The sequence below is a fragment of the Cetorhinus maximus genome, chromosome 10 (genome assembly GCF_964194155.1).
Source record: "Cetorhinus maximus chromosome 10, sCetMax3.hap1.1, whole genome shotgun sequence".
NCBI lineage: Eukaryota > Metazoa > Chordata > Chondrichthyes > Lamniformes > Cetorhinidae > Cetorhinus > Cetorhinus maximus.
In genome coordinates this window covers 16220122-16234705 of record NC_135888.1, presented here as the reverse complement: position 1 = coordinate 16234705, position 14584 = coordinate 16220122, and the positions used below count along the sequence as shown (strand labels likewise).

Here is a 14584-nt window from a genome sequence, read left to right as displayed (position 1 = left end):
TTGAATTTCCGATTCATTGGTGTCACTAAACTATAGTGACAAGTACCTGATTTCTATTTCAACACTTCAACACTACTCAATTGCAATTAATTGCAACAGAGGAAAGCACATTTCAGGTCATCCTGTCTCTGGTTGTTTGGGTTCTTAATGATCTCTTTCAAAGCTATCACATTTTCTCTCCTTCCTCTCCATACAACACAAACTAACAAACAGATTCCCTACAATAAAGCTGTTGCTTTTCAACTTCATGTCAGTTCGTAACTGCAGTTATGTCAGTTAACACATTGTTCTAGCTAATGCAGCATGCAGTCTTTTTGTATGCCAGTTTTTCCATGGCAAGATAATCAGATCATAGTTTTGATGATGCCGTAGCACATTTTGCATTATGAAAAAGGGCTTCTTCTCGTAAAACAAAACAATTCAAGCATTGAGTTCTGGTCACCAAACTTTAGGAGGGATGTGAGGGTCATTGTGAGAGTGTAGAGGAAATTTACCAGAATGCTTCTAGGGATAAGGGATTTTGGTTACAAGGCTAGGTTGAAAAAGCTGGAGGCAGATTTACTTAAACCTGATTATCCCTACATTAATCTTCTGAAATGTTAACCTAAATGTCCTCATCCACATCCATCAGTCATTCTTCAGTTGGTGCACTTTCTTCCTTGCAGCAAGGGAGATTTGATAGCAGTGTACAAGATTACGACAGGCTTAGATAAGGTAGACAAAAATAATTGTTCCCGTTACCTTACAGTGGAAGGACCAGGGAACACAGATTTACGGTTTTGGGCAAGAGATGCAGGGGGAATATGGGAAGAACTTTTTTATACACTGAGTAGTAATGACCTGGAACTCGCTGCCCATGAGGATGGTGGAAGAGGAAACAATCAGTGATTTCAAAAGGAAACTGGATAGGTGCTTCAATGAAATAAACTTGCAGAGTTATGGGGATCGAGCGGGGGAGTGGGATTGACTGGATTGCTCCGTCAAGAGCTAGCATAGACAGAATGTGCTGAATGCCCTCCTCCTGTGCCATAACTGACTCTGAGACAGTTATTTGCAACTGTTTTATTTTATTTGCAACTGTTCAGAGGACAAAAACGATGCAAGTCTTAGAGGTTATCACAGCCAACCAATGTCCTTACACCTTCACCTCCAAGCATGGGCTATGGGATAACTAACAGCAATACAAACCTTGGCTGATATGCTTCTCCAATGAAACTAATTGTATTTTGTCTAGCACCATGGTGTCAGAGATCAGCTTACTTAGCAGAGACAATGGATTGGACATCAGCGTACTTAACCTGCACAGCTGAAGCTACTTGCTTGGCTTTACCAATTAAACCACTTGGGGAACCTGCTATAGGCACTTCAAATCTACTACTGGGAACATCCAACTGGATGCGAAGAAATTGAAACCCATTGCTGGTGTTTATTATAATTTTGGAAGCACCAACAAACACACTGTTCTGCAAAAATAACATGAACCAACCAAAAGCTTTGGCTGCAAAAACTCTGCTCTAAAATCAAAAATGAGTGTGAAGAAAAGCAAGAAAACTTAACAAAGATTTATAAATTGTGACAAAATGGCTATGAACTGAACTGAGACCTTTTTTGTAAAGAAAACAACTCTTAAGGTATTAAATTTTTGTCAGAAGATGAACATGCCATCTCCATGCTTAAAAGTCAGCAAGAACAAGTTGTGGACCACTTCACTGCACAATAATAATGTAATGGGTGAACAGTCTGAAATTAAATGTCAACTGGAGGCAGATTTAATTAAACCTGATTATCCCTACATTAATCTTCTGAAATGTTAACCTAAATGTCCTCATCCACATCTATCAGTCATTCTTCAGTTGGTACACTTACTTCATCACAGCCTGACACACACACTATTTGTCTTCATCCATAGGACTTCACAAGATGAGCCGTTCAAAGGAAATGTTAGCTCCAATGCTCTTCCAAACATTAACCTTGTTCCCTCCTGACCATACATACATGAATGTTTCTTAGGGCAGCAAAGGCCAACCTTGATACTTCCCTCCAAAGCCTTCCCCCGAACTTGTCCTCTGCATCATCCCTATTCCATTTCCCAGTTACTTCCTTCTCATGCATCTGCAACACTGGCAAAACTCCCAAAGCTGCTCATTTGCCATTACCTGGATGCCTGTATCATGAAGTCTTTGTATCAGATGGCAGCAGGGATAAAAGTATTCACTAGTCCAACTGAATACTACCTTCAATCATTCATTAGCCCAAATGGAAGCCCACCATCTCTAGTTTGGACATCATATCGAAGATAACTTGCCATTTATATCCTAAGGCTAATAATGTTGAAAAATAAACATTATAAAAACTAAACTGTTATCTTGAGTACTGTTGGTTTCCTGTTTCTGTGCATACTAACAGTAGTATCAAAACATGAGTCACTGATATCAAAGGAGCAGGCAGGTATAAAAGGTTCTATATGAATTTCTAACCTATTTTTGTGCTCAGCAATGGTAAAGATGTTAACTTTGGGCAATTTTCCTTTTTGGGCACCCAGTAAAATCAGATGTAGCACACTTACTGAAAAAATACCACAACTCCAACTGAAGAATGGCATCCTTTACTCACCAATGTGAATTTTTCCATCAATGATGAAACTGACAACTTTTGACAAAAATTGGACAATAAAATGGTATACCCATGCTATCTGGAAACTGGTTTGAGACAGACCAAATTGAGATACCTTCTGCTACATCGCTTAAGAATTCATTCTATATAGAAAGTGAGTGTCAGCCAGGGGCCATCAGATCAGTGTTCAACACTGCTCCTTCTCAACCAAGCATTTCCTCGAGTACTCAGTAGAAGAAACACTAACTGATTTTTCCCATCGATAATCCTGCATTGGTATGAAGTGTTCCAACCATCACACTGGCTCAGTCCATTAGCTCAGCTCAATCAAGTTATAAAACCTGAGAGCTTCCTAATCCGTAATACGGAGTGCCACAGTAGGGAAGGCATTCAGATTAGACTTGTATGTTTGGCAAAGAATATCATTTTCCCTTTTTAAAAGATTAGGAACACTGGACTCACCACTGTTGGACTTCTTTCTCAGTAACTGCAAAAGAGAAAAAAAGTTACCAGATTTAACAAATAGTCCATATAATATATACACCCATACATATATGGAATCTAATAGCAAAACACCCCTTTCCTATCACATGCCAAGAAATATTTCCTTTATACTGCTCATCATACTTTGCCATACTGTCACATATAATTGTGAAAGAGAAAGGTCACATTTCAAACCATGAAATATTGATTGCTAATTTAGTTATTAGTTGCAGTTGCTTTTTTGGGGGAGAAGTTGCCATTTTACACATTAGAACAACAGCCCTGAATATAGGTCTATGAGATGCAATTGCAATGGAAATGCATCAAGGTACAGACTCATCAACCCTTAAGCTTCAGGTAGATCCAAACTTCCATCACATGTACAGAGAAAGATTGTGAGGGAAAAAAGTTAATTTTCGTTCATACCTTGTGTAGAATTTCAAGCTACTGCAAATATATATTGGTATTCTCTGCAGTTAATTCAGATTGTTAAATTGCTTTGACATTTTTGATACAGGTATCATAATGGCACCATCACACTCTCCTTCCTGCCTAGTTCCTGCTGACACTCTTCACATCTTCTTAACTCATTCAGCCTGGCAGGCCAGTGCCCACCCTTGTACATATGAGTGAAAAGAAAAGAAATTACAATTATTTTTTTAAACTGCGGAACTGTGGAGAAGCCCATACTACAGGATACCAAAACTGAAAGGAGCAAACCTAACAGCACTCTGGAAGCATCTTCATTATGCGGACTGCAGAGGTTCAAGAAGAAAGCTCCTCATCACCTTCTCAGGGTCAACTCAGGATGAGCAAAAATGCTGGCCTTGCCAATTCCAAGGATGACAATAAAGAGAGGCCTTGATAAACCCAGGAGTAGAAATGATATGATCTAAAGCTTGAGTTTTAAAGGCTGTATGTTATAAGAGGAGGCAGGCTAGGGATGCAGATTGTTAGGATGTTTCTCAGATTTAGGAGGTGCATGGCCCAGTTGCAAATGTGCAAAGGGCAAGGGAAAGGAATAGACTCAACAAAAGCAATGCAACTTTTGGTTTTCACTAACATGCATTAGTGGAGTTGGGAGTGACTGAGAGAATTTTTATCAGTTGCAGGATTTATTATTTTTGCCAGCAGCAGGTGCATTAATATATAGCGAAGAACATCAAGTTTGCACAATTGAATCACAATTTAAAATTCAATTATGTTAGGTTTTATTTCACTGCATGGCACAGGGAAGAGCACAACCTTATTTGTATAATGTTCAAATTGGGTCCACTTTTGGCATATGCCACACCACTATTGTAGAGGGGTAGGGGAAGCTCAAACAATGGAAAATTCAACAAAATTAGTTGGACGTATTAAAAACTGTCCAATTTTGCAAGTTACTGACTGCCAAACTCCCATTTATCAAAACATTTATATTCAAGAAAACAAAATGACTGCCAAGAGAGCCATTATGAAAAAGTCATTCTTATTCTGAATTACCTGAAGCACTGTTCTAATTTTTCTTCTTCAATGAGAAGAAAAAGCAGAAAAAAGGCAGCAAAATAAAATGAAAAAGTGAAACATCACCCTAATTGTAGTGGTTTTTTTGCCTCGGACAACTAGCTGAGGCAAGAATGTATTTATTTGAAAAAAAGGTGAATGTGACAAAGTTTGAAACCTCAAGCAAATGAAGAAAGGGCCTTGCATTAATTATTTTATGCATGCAATCAGCCTTCATGGTAGGTCCAAGAACAAGACATTGACCAATATGAGGGAAGAGAAACCATCATCTCCCTTGAAATCAGTTTCTTAAAAAATTTCAGTTATAGGTGAGAGCATACATTCATGTTTTCTTTTGTAACCAGGAAAAAGTAGAAGCCCAAGGTTTTAGAGGTGAGGGTGAAGGGGCAAGAGAGATGTATGGTATTGGAGAAAAGGAACTAGTGGTTTTTAGTCTTAGGGCTAATGCAAGGATAGTGGATAGTGCAATCCTTCACAACTTAAAATGGTCCAGTTAAATCTGGTGATCATGTGTCAACACTTACCAGCCGGTGGGGAAAAAAATGATGCAACTGTTTTTTTTCTCCATCATGTCTGTAGGGACGCATTCTGCCTCCATTCAATGTTTCTGAGTAATAATACGGCTGTGATTGGCAAATTTGTTATATGGCTATAATTGAAGCTGCATTCAACTTCTCTGGCCCTCAGATGGCACCAGCCAACCAATAACTCATCCTTTGGTGTTAAGGGTGGCTTTTGTTGCGTCGCTCAAAGAATCTTTACTGAAGGTACAATATGATTTTATATCTTCAAATATTGAAACTGTAAATATGAAAAGTATTCAAATATTCTGCTTATGAAAAATAGGAACATAATGCACTGTACTTAATAAATAGGACTGTTTGGAATGAAAACGTTTATTGTTTGGCTATAAGAACTGCCTCCATGTGGCAGCAGTTTGCCATCAATCTTCAGGTCATTTTTTGTACCAAAGACCAATAATTCACATGGGCAGATGAGTAGGGCTCTTATTCCCACAGCTGACTCTCAGCAGAACTATTCTACACAAGATTTATTTTTGGATGTCTTGTCTGTCTGCTCCTCTCAACATAAGAACAGTGGATACCACAGATAAATCTGCAGAGAAAAAGATAAATAAGGGCAGCACTGGAAATACATGCACATGAATTTATAGGCTTTTTCATCCTATTGTATCACCTTTCCTCCTCCATACTTATTTCCATCCAGTGCTTTCATTCAGTCAGTACTTCACCAATTTCTGCAACTGCGAAAGTAATAATACATATCTAACTAAAATTATTTCACCGGAAGTTTTAATACCAAGCCTATAATAAAAATCTAATTTATTTGTCTTCTACTGTCCTTGCATTTTATCATTTTAAGCAATCAGTTTTCACTCCTTTTCTGAAGCAAACTACTGTAGGTGATGCAATCAAATGATTGATTCCTCATGTGTAGCACCACAGTCCTCAACGAGTCCCAAGTATCAGTTTGACTTACTAGTGGTCAAGATTGAGAGTTCAGCCACAATGTAGAACTTTAGCACATGATCTAGGATGAGACTGCAGTGCAGTGCTGAATTAATTCTCACATTTTGGTTGAAACATTCTAGAACAACTGAATGCAAGCCCTGAAACGTAGAAAATAGGAGTGGTGGGTCATTCGGCCCTTTGGGCCTGCTCTGCCATTCAATATGATCGTGGCTGATCCTCTATCTCAACGCCATACTCCTGTGCTCTCCCCATACCCCTTGATGCTTTTAGAGTCCAGAAATCTATTTCCTTCTTAAATATATTCAGTGACTTGGCCCCCACAGACTTCTGAGGTGGAGAATTCCTTCATGCACTCCCTCTATGGCAAGTATATCCTTTCTTAGGTAAGGAGACCAAAGCTGCGCACACTACTCCAGGTGTGGTCTCATCAAGGCCCCGTACAGCTGCAGAAAGACATCCTTTCTCTTGTACTCAAGTCCTCATGCAATGAAGGCCAACATACCATTTGCCTCCTTAAATGCTTGGTGCATCTGTATGAAAATGTCTATTGCCTCGTAACATACTGCAGATGGTTTCAATGCATATTATATAGTTTTTTTAAAAAACATTTTTGTGGTGGAGCTGTTGTGATAGAAAAATGATAGATCCAGACTCTTACAAGTAAATTGTGTGATGACAAAAGTGATATTTGGATTTTACTGACAGATAAGGCAAAATAATTGTTTCTGTGCAAGGGCAGGTGAGACATTGACATTAAAATTAGGACTATTACCCAAGTTTAATATTAGTCTGGAAGACTCCCACAAACATCTGGGAAACAGTGATCAGAAATGCAGCTAGAACAAATGAATATATCCTGTTACTCAAGGAAAGGAATGTGTATTCTGCTAATTTAGCACTGGGTTCTGGAGACCACATCAATTACTGAGCACAATATAACACTGACACCATATAGGAATTTAATTAGTCACATACTTTTTGATAAAGAATAAAGCATAGGATTATGTGAATTTAAAATACAGCACTGCTGCTTGTCTCTGCACTAGCTGTCACATATCATTGGAAAGACAGCAAAGGTCAGGAAATTATGTAGTTATCACTTTAAAAATGTTACTGTCTATGCAAATAGTTCTATCTCAACTTTGACATTTATACAATTCAATTCATATGATCATCACCTGAGGATTTCAATGGGATTTTGACGGATAGAGCTTCCAAGTTCTTATTTATAATCCTCTGACTCTTAGAATAGAATAAATCATGTCTTCCAAAGCTCCATTGCCAACTGAATCCAAAGCTCCCATTCTAACCCACCACTCATCCCTTTTATGGGAACGTCTCCTCCACTTTACATGCCAGATCCTTTTTGACAGCTCCAGCTGAGATTGGAAGTGCTCCACATTAGAAAAATTGCCCGGGCAAATTTACGTTCTACAACACAACGTACTTCACTATTGATATTGGTCAGATTTCATAAGCTATTTCTCCCTTCTGTCAAATATCGTTTGGTCCCAGATACACAAGTGCCTCCACTTCCAAATAAATAGAGTTTTTTCAGATGTACCATAGACCTTGGTAATTATTTTGAGCTTGGGTTCTTGTAAGCTTTCCTTGTTCCTTTCTCTTAACATAAAAGTGTCGCTACATATCTCCTACCTTAGCTAGGAGCAGTGGTTCAAATCAATGACCAAGTAGCTTTAAATGTGGTGAAAGAACTAAATGTAGACACAAGTTGAGCAGGCTCCTTCATCGGTGTTCATGACTATGGCTAAATTCTGGTGCTCCCATTATTTCTAAGCAAAATAAAATTTCTGTGACTTAGTTTCACTGCTTTCTGAAATAAGAAATTTTCACATCAAACAAGAATACTTTAAAATATTAAGGCAGGCTTCCATAAATTATGACATTACAATAACCCAACCAATGCAAATTACTTCAAACATAACAGCACTGACAGAATACAACAAGGTTGTGAGGCAGTAGGGAGTTTAGATTGGTCTCACAAAACGGCCAGCAGAGAGATAATAGGCAGGACTTCTTTCTGTGCTATAAATTTCTATGGTCCTTCCTCGACCTCTCTGTTGGGCAAAATGGCAGAACTGCAGGTTGGACCAGTGTTAGTGAATTCCAGAAATGTCCACATCTCAAAAAATAGAATTATCGTTGCTTTAAGCTCTCTACCAATGTCAAATTGGGGAAAGACATGCTGGGTTGTGGGCCCAACGGTCTACGCTTAGGCACGGTGTGAGCCAGGAGGTTCATAAAAAAACCATAGAAGATTCCCTCTTTTTATTAAAATCCATGAGCTGTGTGAAACATCAGAAATAAAAGAAAATCAACAATAAGGAAACATCTGTTAGCCTAGCAAGCTTGTCCTTCGAAGACTAAGCAATATTTATTGCCCAGCATTAATTGTCCTGAGGATTAAGAGTCAACCACACTGTTTGTCTACGCCAGACTGGGTGGGGTGGCAGGTCCCTTCCCAGAATGACAATAGTAATCCAGTTGAGCTTTTAATGACAAACCACCAGATTTCATGGTAATTGTTTCTGCTATTAGGTCACTAATTACCATTGTGTTCAATTTCACAATTTATTATGGTGGGATTTGAACTCTAGATTGCTAGCTCAGGAACCTAACCACATAGCAACTGTACCTGAGCATTACATTTTCAACTCCCCCAAGATGAATCCATTTGTAGACCACTCCTAATGGTTATTGTCTTATCGTCCTTTGGGCAAATCAGTTTAAATGCACTTTTCAACAATTCTAAATTTATATCCCACTTGACTTAAATTACCTACTAGTACCAACATGTAATACAGAAAATATTTAAAGTACAAGGTAAATTTATCCCTCTTATAATTGGTTATTTGAAACTATACGGCCTACGGAGCACAGTGATTTCCCGAGTATGGAAGGTCCTCAGAGTCTAAAGAGCTGTTTGCAGAGAGCGCTATTTTTGAGGATAATCTATAACAAGCAGCTGGAACAAGGAGATTAAAACTAAAATTAAAGCTTTTATTGTGAATCTACTCCAAAAGGCATTCAATAAGGTGCCATATAAAAGGTTATTGCACAAGATAAGAGCTCATTGTATTGGGCTAACATATTAACGTGGATAGAAGATCGGCTTGCTAAGAGGAAACAGAGTCAGGTTGGCAAATTGTAACTAGTGGAGTGTCACAGGGATCAGTGCTGGGGCCTCAACTATTTATGATCAAATTAGTTCCTTGGTTGAAGGGACAGACTTCATTGTAGCCAAATTTGATGATGCAAAGATAGGTCGGAAAGCAAGTTGTGGAGAGGATACAATGAGTCTGCAAAGGGATATAGATAGGTTAAATAAGTGGCAAAAAAACTGGCAAATGGAGTATAATATGGGAAAATATGAGGTTGTCCACTTTGGCAGAAAGAACAGAAAAGCAGAACATGATTCAAATAGAGAAAGATGCAGAGACTGCATGGAATTTAGACTGATGTAGGAACGTTACTTATGCTAAATACATCCCCATTTTAGGCACCCAGTATTAGAATACAGCACCTCCGTTCACACAATGCTTAAACGCATCAGGCTAAAATTCCAGGAATTCAGCATCAATCCCAGGAAAGCCACTCCTTGACTAAGGTTAATTGAGATTGTGATTTTTTGCATTAGCCTTCATTGGCAAGTTAGGAACAGCTTTGTGCTATGGATCCATGTCTACTGGGTTGAGCCTTTCCTCATTCATGGCATTTAAGACCCCTACAGTCAGAGGGTCAGACCATTCATTTCACGGCATTAGTCTGGACTAGATTCAAAACAAGGTCCTAAAGAACTAGCCCACTGAGACACCCAGCTCTTCAAATGATTTATGACAACCATACAAAGCCTATTAATTTAGATTTTTTTAAAAATAACCTTTCTTGGAAGTTAAGTGGTCATTTTTGCTTAGGGCAAAGTTTATATTGTAGTTTATTGTCAACACGCCACATGCTTGCAGTGAGGGGACATTAACTGCAATTAGGGAGCAATTTACGAAGAATTCTATTCGGGGCGATCAGATCGAGCAACTTTATTTAGTGTCATTACATCAAATATTTGTGATAACAGCATCTGTACTTGCCATAAACAACATTTAACACTGGATGGATATTATTACCGATTGTCCATTTCATTTGACAAAGGATTTGCTTTGGTTCAAACAGAAATTAACAAGATTTCAATTTTTAAAGATTAGAGTTTTTTTTTTAAAGGTTTTATTTGCATTACAAGAATTGAAATCCTACAGCAACTGCTGAATCAGCTATTTCAAATACTTTATAGTGAAGAGTATTATACCTTAGGGACTGGTTAGTTCAGTTAGCTAAATCGCTAACATATGATTCAGTATAATGCCAACAGCGCAGATTCGGTTCCTATTCCGGCTAAGGTAGACTCGAGACCTGCCTCCTCGCTCTGCCCGAGAGTGGAAGGCAATGGCGTAATGGTATTGCTGCTGGACTAGTAATTGAGATATTCAGGGTAATGCTCTGGGAACTGAGGTTTGAATGCTGCCACGGCGCATGGTGGAATTTGAATTCAATAAAAATCTGGAATTAAAAGTCTAATGATGACCATGAAACCATTGTCGATTGTTGTAAAAACCCATCTGGTTCACTAAGGAAATCTGCCATCCTCACTTGGTCTGGCCTACATGTGGCTCCAGCAATGTGGTTGACTTTTAAATGCCCCCTGAAATGGCCTAGCAAGTGGACCATCTGCAGCAGCAGAATTGTACTCGATCACAATGTGTAGCCTCATGGCCTGACATATCCCTTACTCTACCAACACCATCAAGCCAGGGGATCAATCCTGGTTCAATGAAGAGTGCAGGAGGGCATGCCAGGAGCAGCAACAGGCATACCTAAAAATGAAGTGTCATCCTGATGAAGCTATAACACAGGACTACTTGCATGCCAAACAGCATAAGCAGCAAGTGATAGACAGATCTAAGCGATCCCACAACCAACGCATCAGATCTAAGCTCTGCAGTCCTGTCACATCCAGTCATGAATGGTGGTGGACAATTAAACAACTCACTGGAGGAGGGGGCTCCAAAAATATCCCCATCCTCAAAGATGGAGGAGCCCAGCACATCAGTGCAAAAGATAAGGCTGAAGCATTTGCAATAATCTTCAGCTAGAAGTGCCAAATGGATGATCCATCTCGGCCTCCTCCAGGGGAGGACCCCAGCATCACAGATGCCAGTCTTCAGCCAATTCGGCTAAGAGCAGTGGGAAACCAGGGGATTTGGGATGCCTACAAAGACCAACAGAGGACAACTAAAAAAGAAATAAGGAGGGAGAAGATTAAATATGAGGGTCAACTAGCCAGTAATATAAAAGAAGATTGCAAGAGTTTTTTTTAGGAAAATAAAGGGTAAGAGAGAGGCAAAAGTGGACATTGGGCCGCTGGAAAATGTTGCTGGAGAAGTAGTAGTGGGGAACAAAGAAATGGCGGAGGAACTGAATAGGTACTTTGCTTCAGTCTTCACGGTGGGAGACACGAGTAACATCCCCAAAGTTCAAGAGAGACGGGGGGCAGAGGTGAGTATGGTGGCCATTACCAAGGAGAAGGTGCTAGGAAAACTGAAAGGTCTGAAGGTGGATAAATCACCTGGGCCAGATGGATTACACCCCAGAGTTCTGAAGGAGATAGCTGAAGAGATAGTGAAGGCGTTAGTGGTGATCTTTCAGGAATCACTCAAGTCAGGGAGGGTCCCAGAGGACTGGAAAATCGCTAATGCAACCCCCCTGTTTAAGAAGGGAGTGAGGCAAAAGACGGGAAATTACAGGCCGATTAGCCTGACCTCGGTCGTTGGTAAGATTTTAGAGTCCATTATTAAGGATGAGATATCAGAATACTTGGAAGTGCATGATAAAATAGGGTAAAGTCAGCATGGTTTCATCAAGGGGAGGTCATGCCTGACAAATCTGTTAGAATTCTTTGAGGAGGTAACACGTAGGTTAGACAAAGGAGAGCCAATGGATGTTATCTACTTGGACTTCCAGAAGGCCTTTGACAAGGTGCTGCACAGGAGGCTGCTCAGTAAGATAAGAGCCCATGGTGTTAGAGGCAAGGTACTAGCATGGATAGAAGATTGGCTGTCTGGCAGGAGGCAGAGAGTGGGGATAAGGGGGTCCTTCTCAGGTTGGCGGCCGGTGACTAGTGGAGTTCCGCAGGGGTCAGTGTTGGGACCACAACTTTTCACGCTATACATTAATGATCTAGATGAAGGAACTGAGGGCATCCTGGCTAAGTTTGCAGATGATACAAAGATAGGTGAGGGACAGCTAGTATTGAGGAGGTGGGGAGGCTGCAGAAGGATCTGGACAGGTTAGGAGAATGGGCAAAGAAGTGGCAGATGGAATACAACGTGGGGAAGTGTGAGGTCATGCACTTTGGTAGGAAGAATAGAGGCACAGACTATTTTCTAAATGGGGAGAGAATTCAGAAACCTGGAGTGCAAAGGGACTTGGGAGTCCTAGTCCAGGATTCCAGGATTCTTTTAAGGTTAACTTCCAGGTAGAGTCGGTAGTTAGGAAGGCAAATGCAATGTTGGCATTTATTTCGAGAGGACTAGAATATAAAAGCAGGGATGTGCTGCTGAGGCTTTATAAGGTTCTGGTCAGACCACATTTAGAATATTGAGAGCAATTTTCGGCCCCGTATCTCAGGAAGGATGTGCTGGCCCTGGAGAGGGTCCAGAGGAGGTTCACGAGAACGATCCCAGGGATGAAAGGCTTAACATATGAGGAACATTTGAGGACTCTGAGTCTATACTCGAAGGAGTTTAGAGGATGAGGGAGGATCTGATTGAAACTTACAGAATACCGAAAGGCCTGGATAGAGTGGACGTGGGGAAGATGTTTCCATTAGTAGGAGAGACTAGGATCCGAGGGCACAGCCTCAGAGTAAAGGGAAGACCTTTTAGAACAGAGATGAGGAGAAACTTTTTTAGCCAGAGAGTGGTGAATCTATGGAATTCTTACCACAGAAGGCTGTGAAGGCCAGGTCATTGAGTGTATTTAAGACCGAGATAGATAGGTTCTTGATTGGTAAGGGGATCAAAGGTTACGGGGAGAAGGCGGGAGAATGGGGTTGAGGAACTTATCAGTCGTGATTGAATGGCGGATCAGACTCGATGGGCCGAATGGCCTAATTTCTGCTTCTATGTCTTTTGGTCTAATTCAATTCACTCCACATGATATCTACAAACAGCTGATAGAGCAGCTCTGAAGATGAGTTTCCAATTTTTATGGATACAAGAGAGGTACCGGAGGACTGGAGAAATGCAAACATAGCTCCATTGTTTAAAAAGGGATCAAAGGAAATGCCAAACAATTATAGGCCAGTTAGTCTTATATCGGTGGTGAGCAAATTAGTAGAATCAATCCTGAGAGATAGGATTAACTGTCATGTGGAAAGGAATGGACTAGTCAGGGATGGTCAGCATGGATTTGTTAAAGAAAGGTCTTGCCTCACAAAATTGATTGAATTCTTTGAGGAAGTGACAAGAAGGGTTGATGAAGGCAGTGCAGTGGATGTTGTGTATGTGGATTTTAGCAAGGCATTTGACAAGGTCACATGGCAGATTGGTCAGGAAAGTAAAAGCCCATGGGATTCAGGGTAATGTGGCAAACTGGATAAAAGGTTGGCTTTGTAACAGGAAACAAAGGGTAATGGTCGATGGATGCCCTTGCGAATGGAAAGTTGTCTCAAGTGGTGTTCCACAGGGCTCAGTGTTGGGACCCTTGCTGTTTGGGTTATAAATTAACGATCTGGACGTGAACATGGGGGGCACGATTGGGAAATTTGCAGATGACACAAAGATTGGCCGAGTAGTGGATAGTGTAGAGGATAGCCATAATCTCCAAAACGATATAGATGGGTTGGTGGAGTGGGCGGTGAAAAGGCAGATGGATTTTAACATAGAGAAGTGTGAGGTCATACATTTAGGGAGGTCAAACAGTTACAGGGATTACAAAATAAATGGGAATGTACTAAGACGGGTAGATGAAGTGAGAGATCTTGGCGTACGAGTACACAGGTCCCTGAAGGCAGTAGTTCAAGTAGACAAGGTTGTAAAGAAGGCATATGGAATGCTCTCCTTCATTGGCAGAGGTATAGAATATAAAAGTAAGGATATAATGTTGGAATTGTATAAAACACTGGTGAGGCCACAACTGGAGTAGTGTGTGCAGTTCTGGTCACCAAATTACAGGAAGGATGTAATAGCTCTGGAGAGAGTGCAGAGGCAGTTTACAAGAATGTTGCCAGGGTTAGAAAAGTGTAGCTACAAGGAGAGATTGGACAGGTTGGGGTTATTTTCCTTAGAACAAAGAAGGCTGAGAGGTGACTTGATTGAGGTGTACAAAATTATGAGGGGAATAGATAGAGTGGACAGGATAAAATTCTTTCCCTTGATGGACCATCTTCAGCTGCTTCATCAATGACCTTCCCTCCA

The 14584-nt window shown here is 40.3% G+C and overlaps 1 protein-coding gene across 1 annotated transcript in view; it reads right to left on the bottom strand.

Annotated features, from left to right (window-relative positions):
- Positions 1 to 14584, bottom strand: part of LOC144685485 (neuronal calcium sensor 1) — a 148541-nt gene that overhangs the window by 98718 nt on the left and 35239 nt on the right. The window contains exon 3 of the mRNA XM_078550053.1: positions 3076 to 3100. Within this exon, the coding sequence (XP_078406179.1) occupies positions 3076 to 3100 (25 nt within the window). The remainder of the gene's footprint in view (positions 1 to 3075; positions 3101 to 14584) is intronic.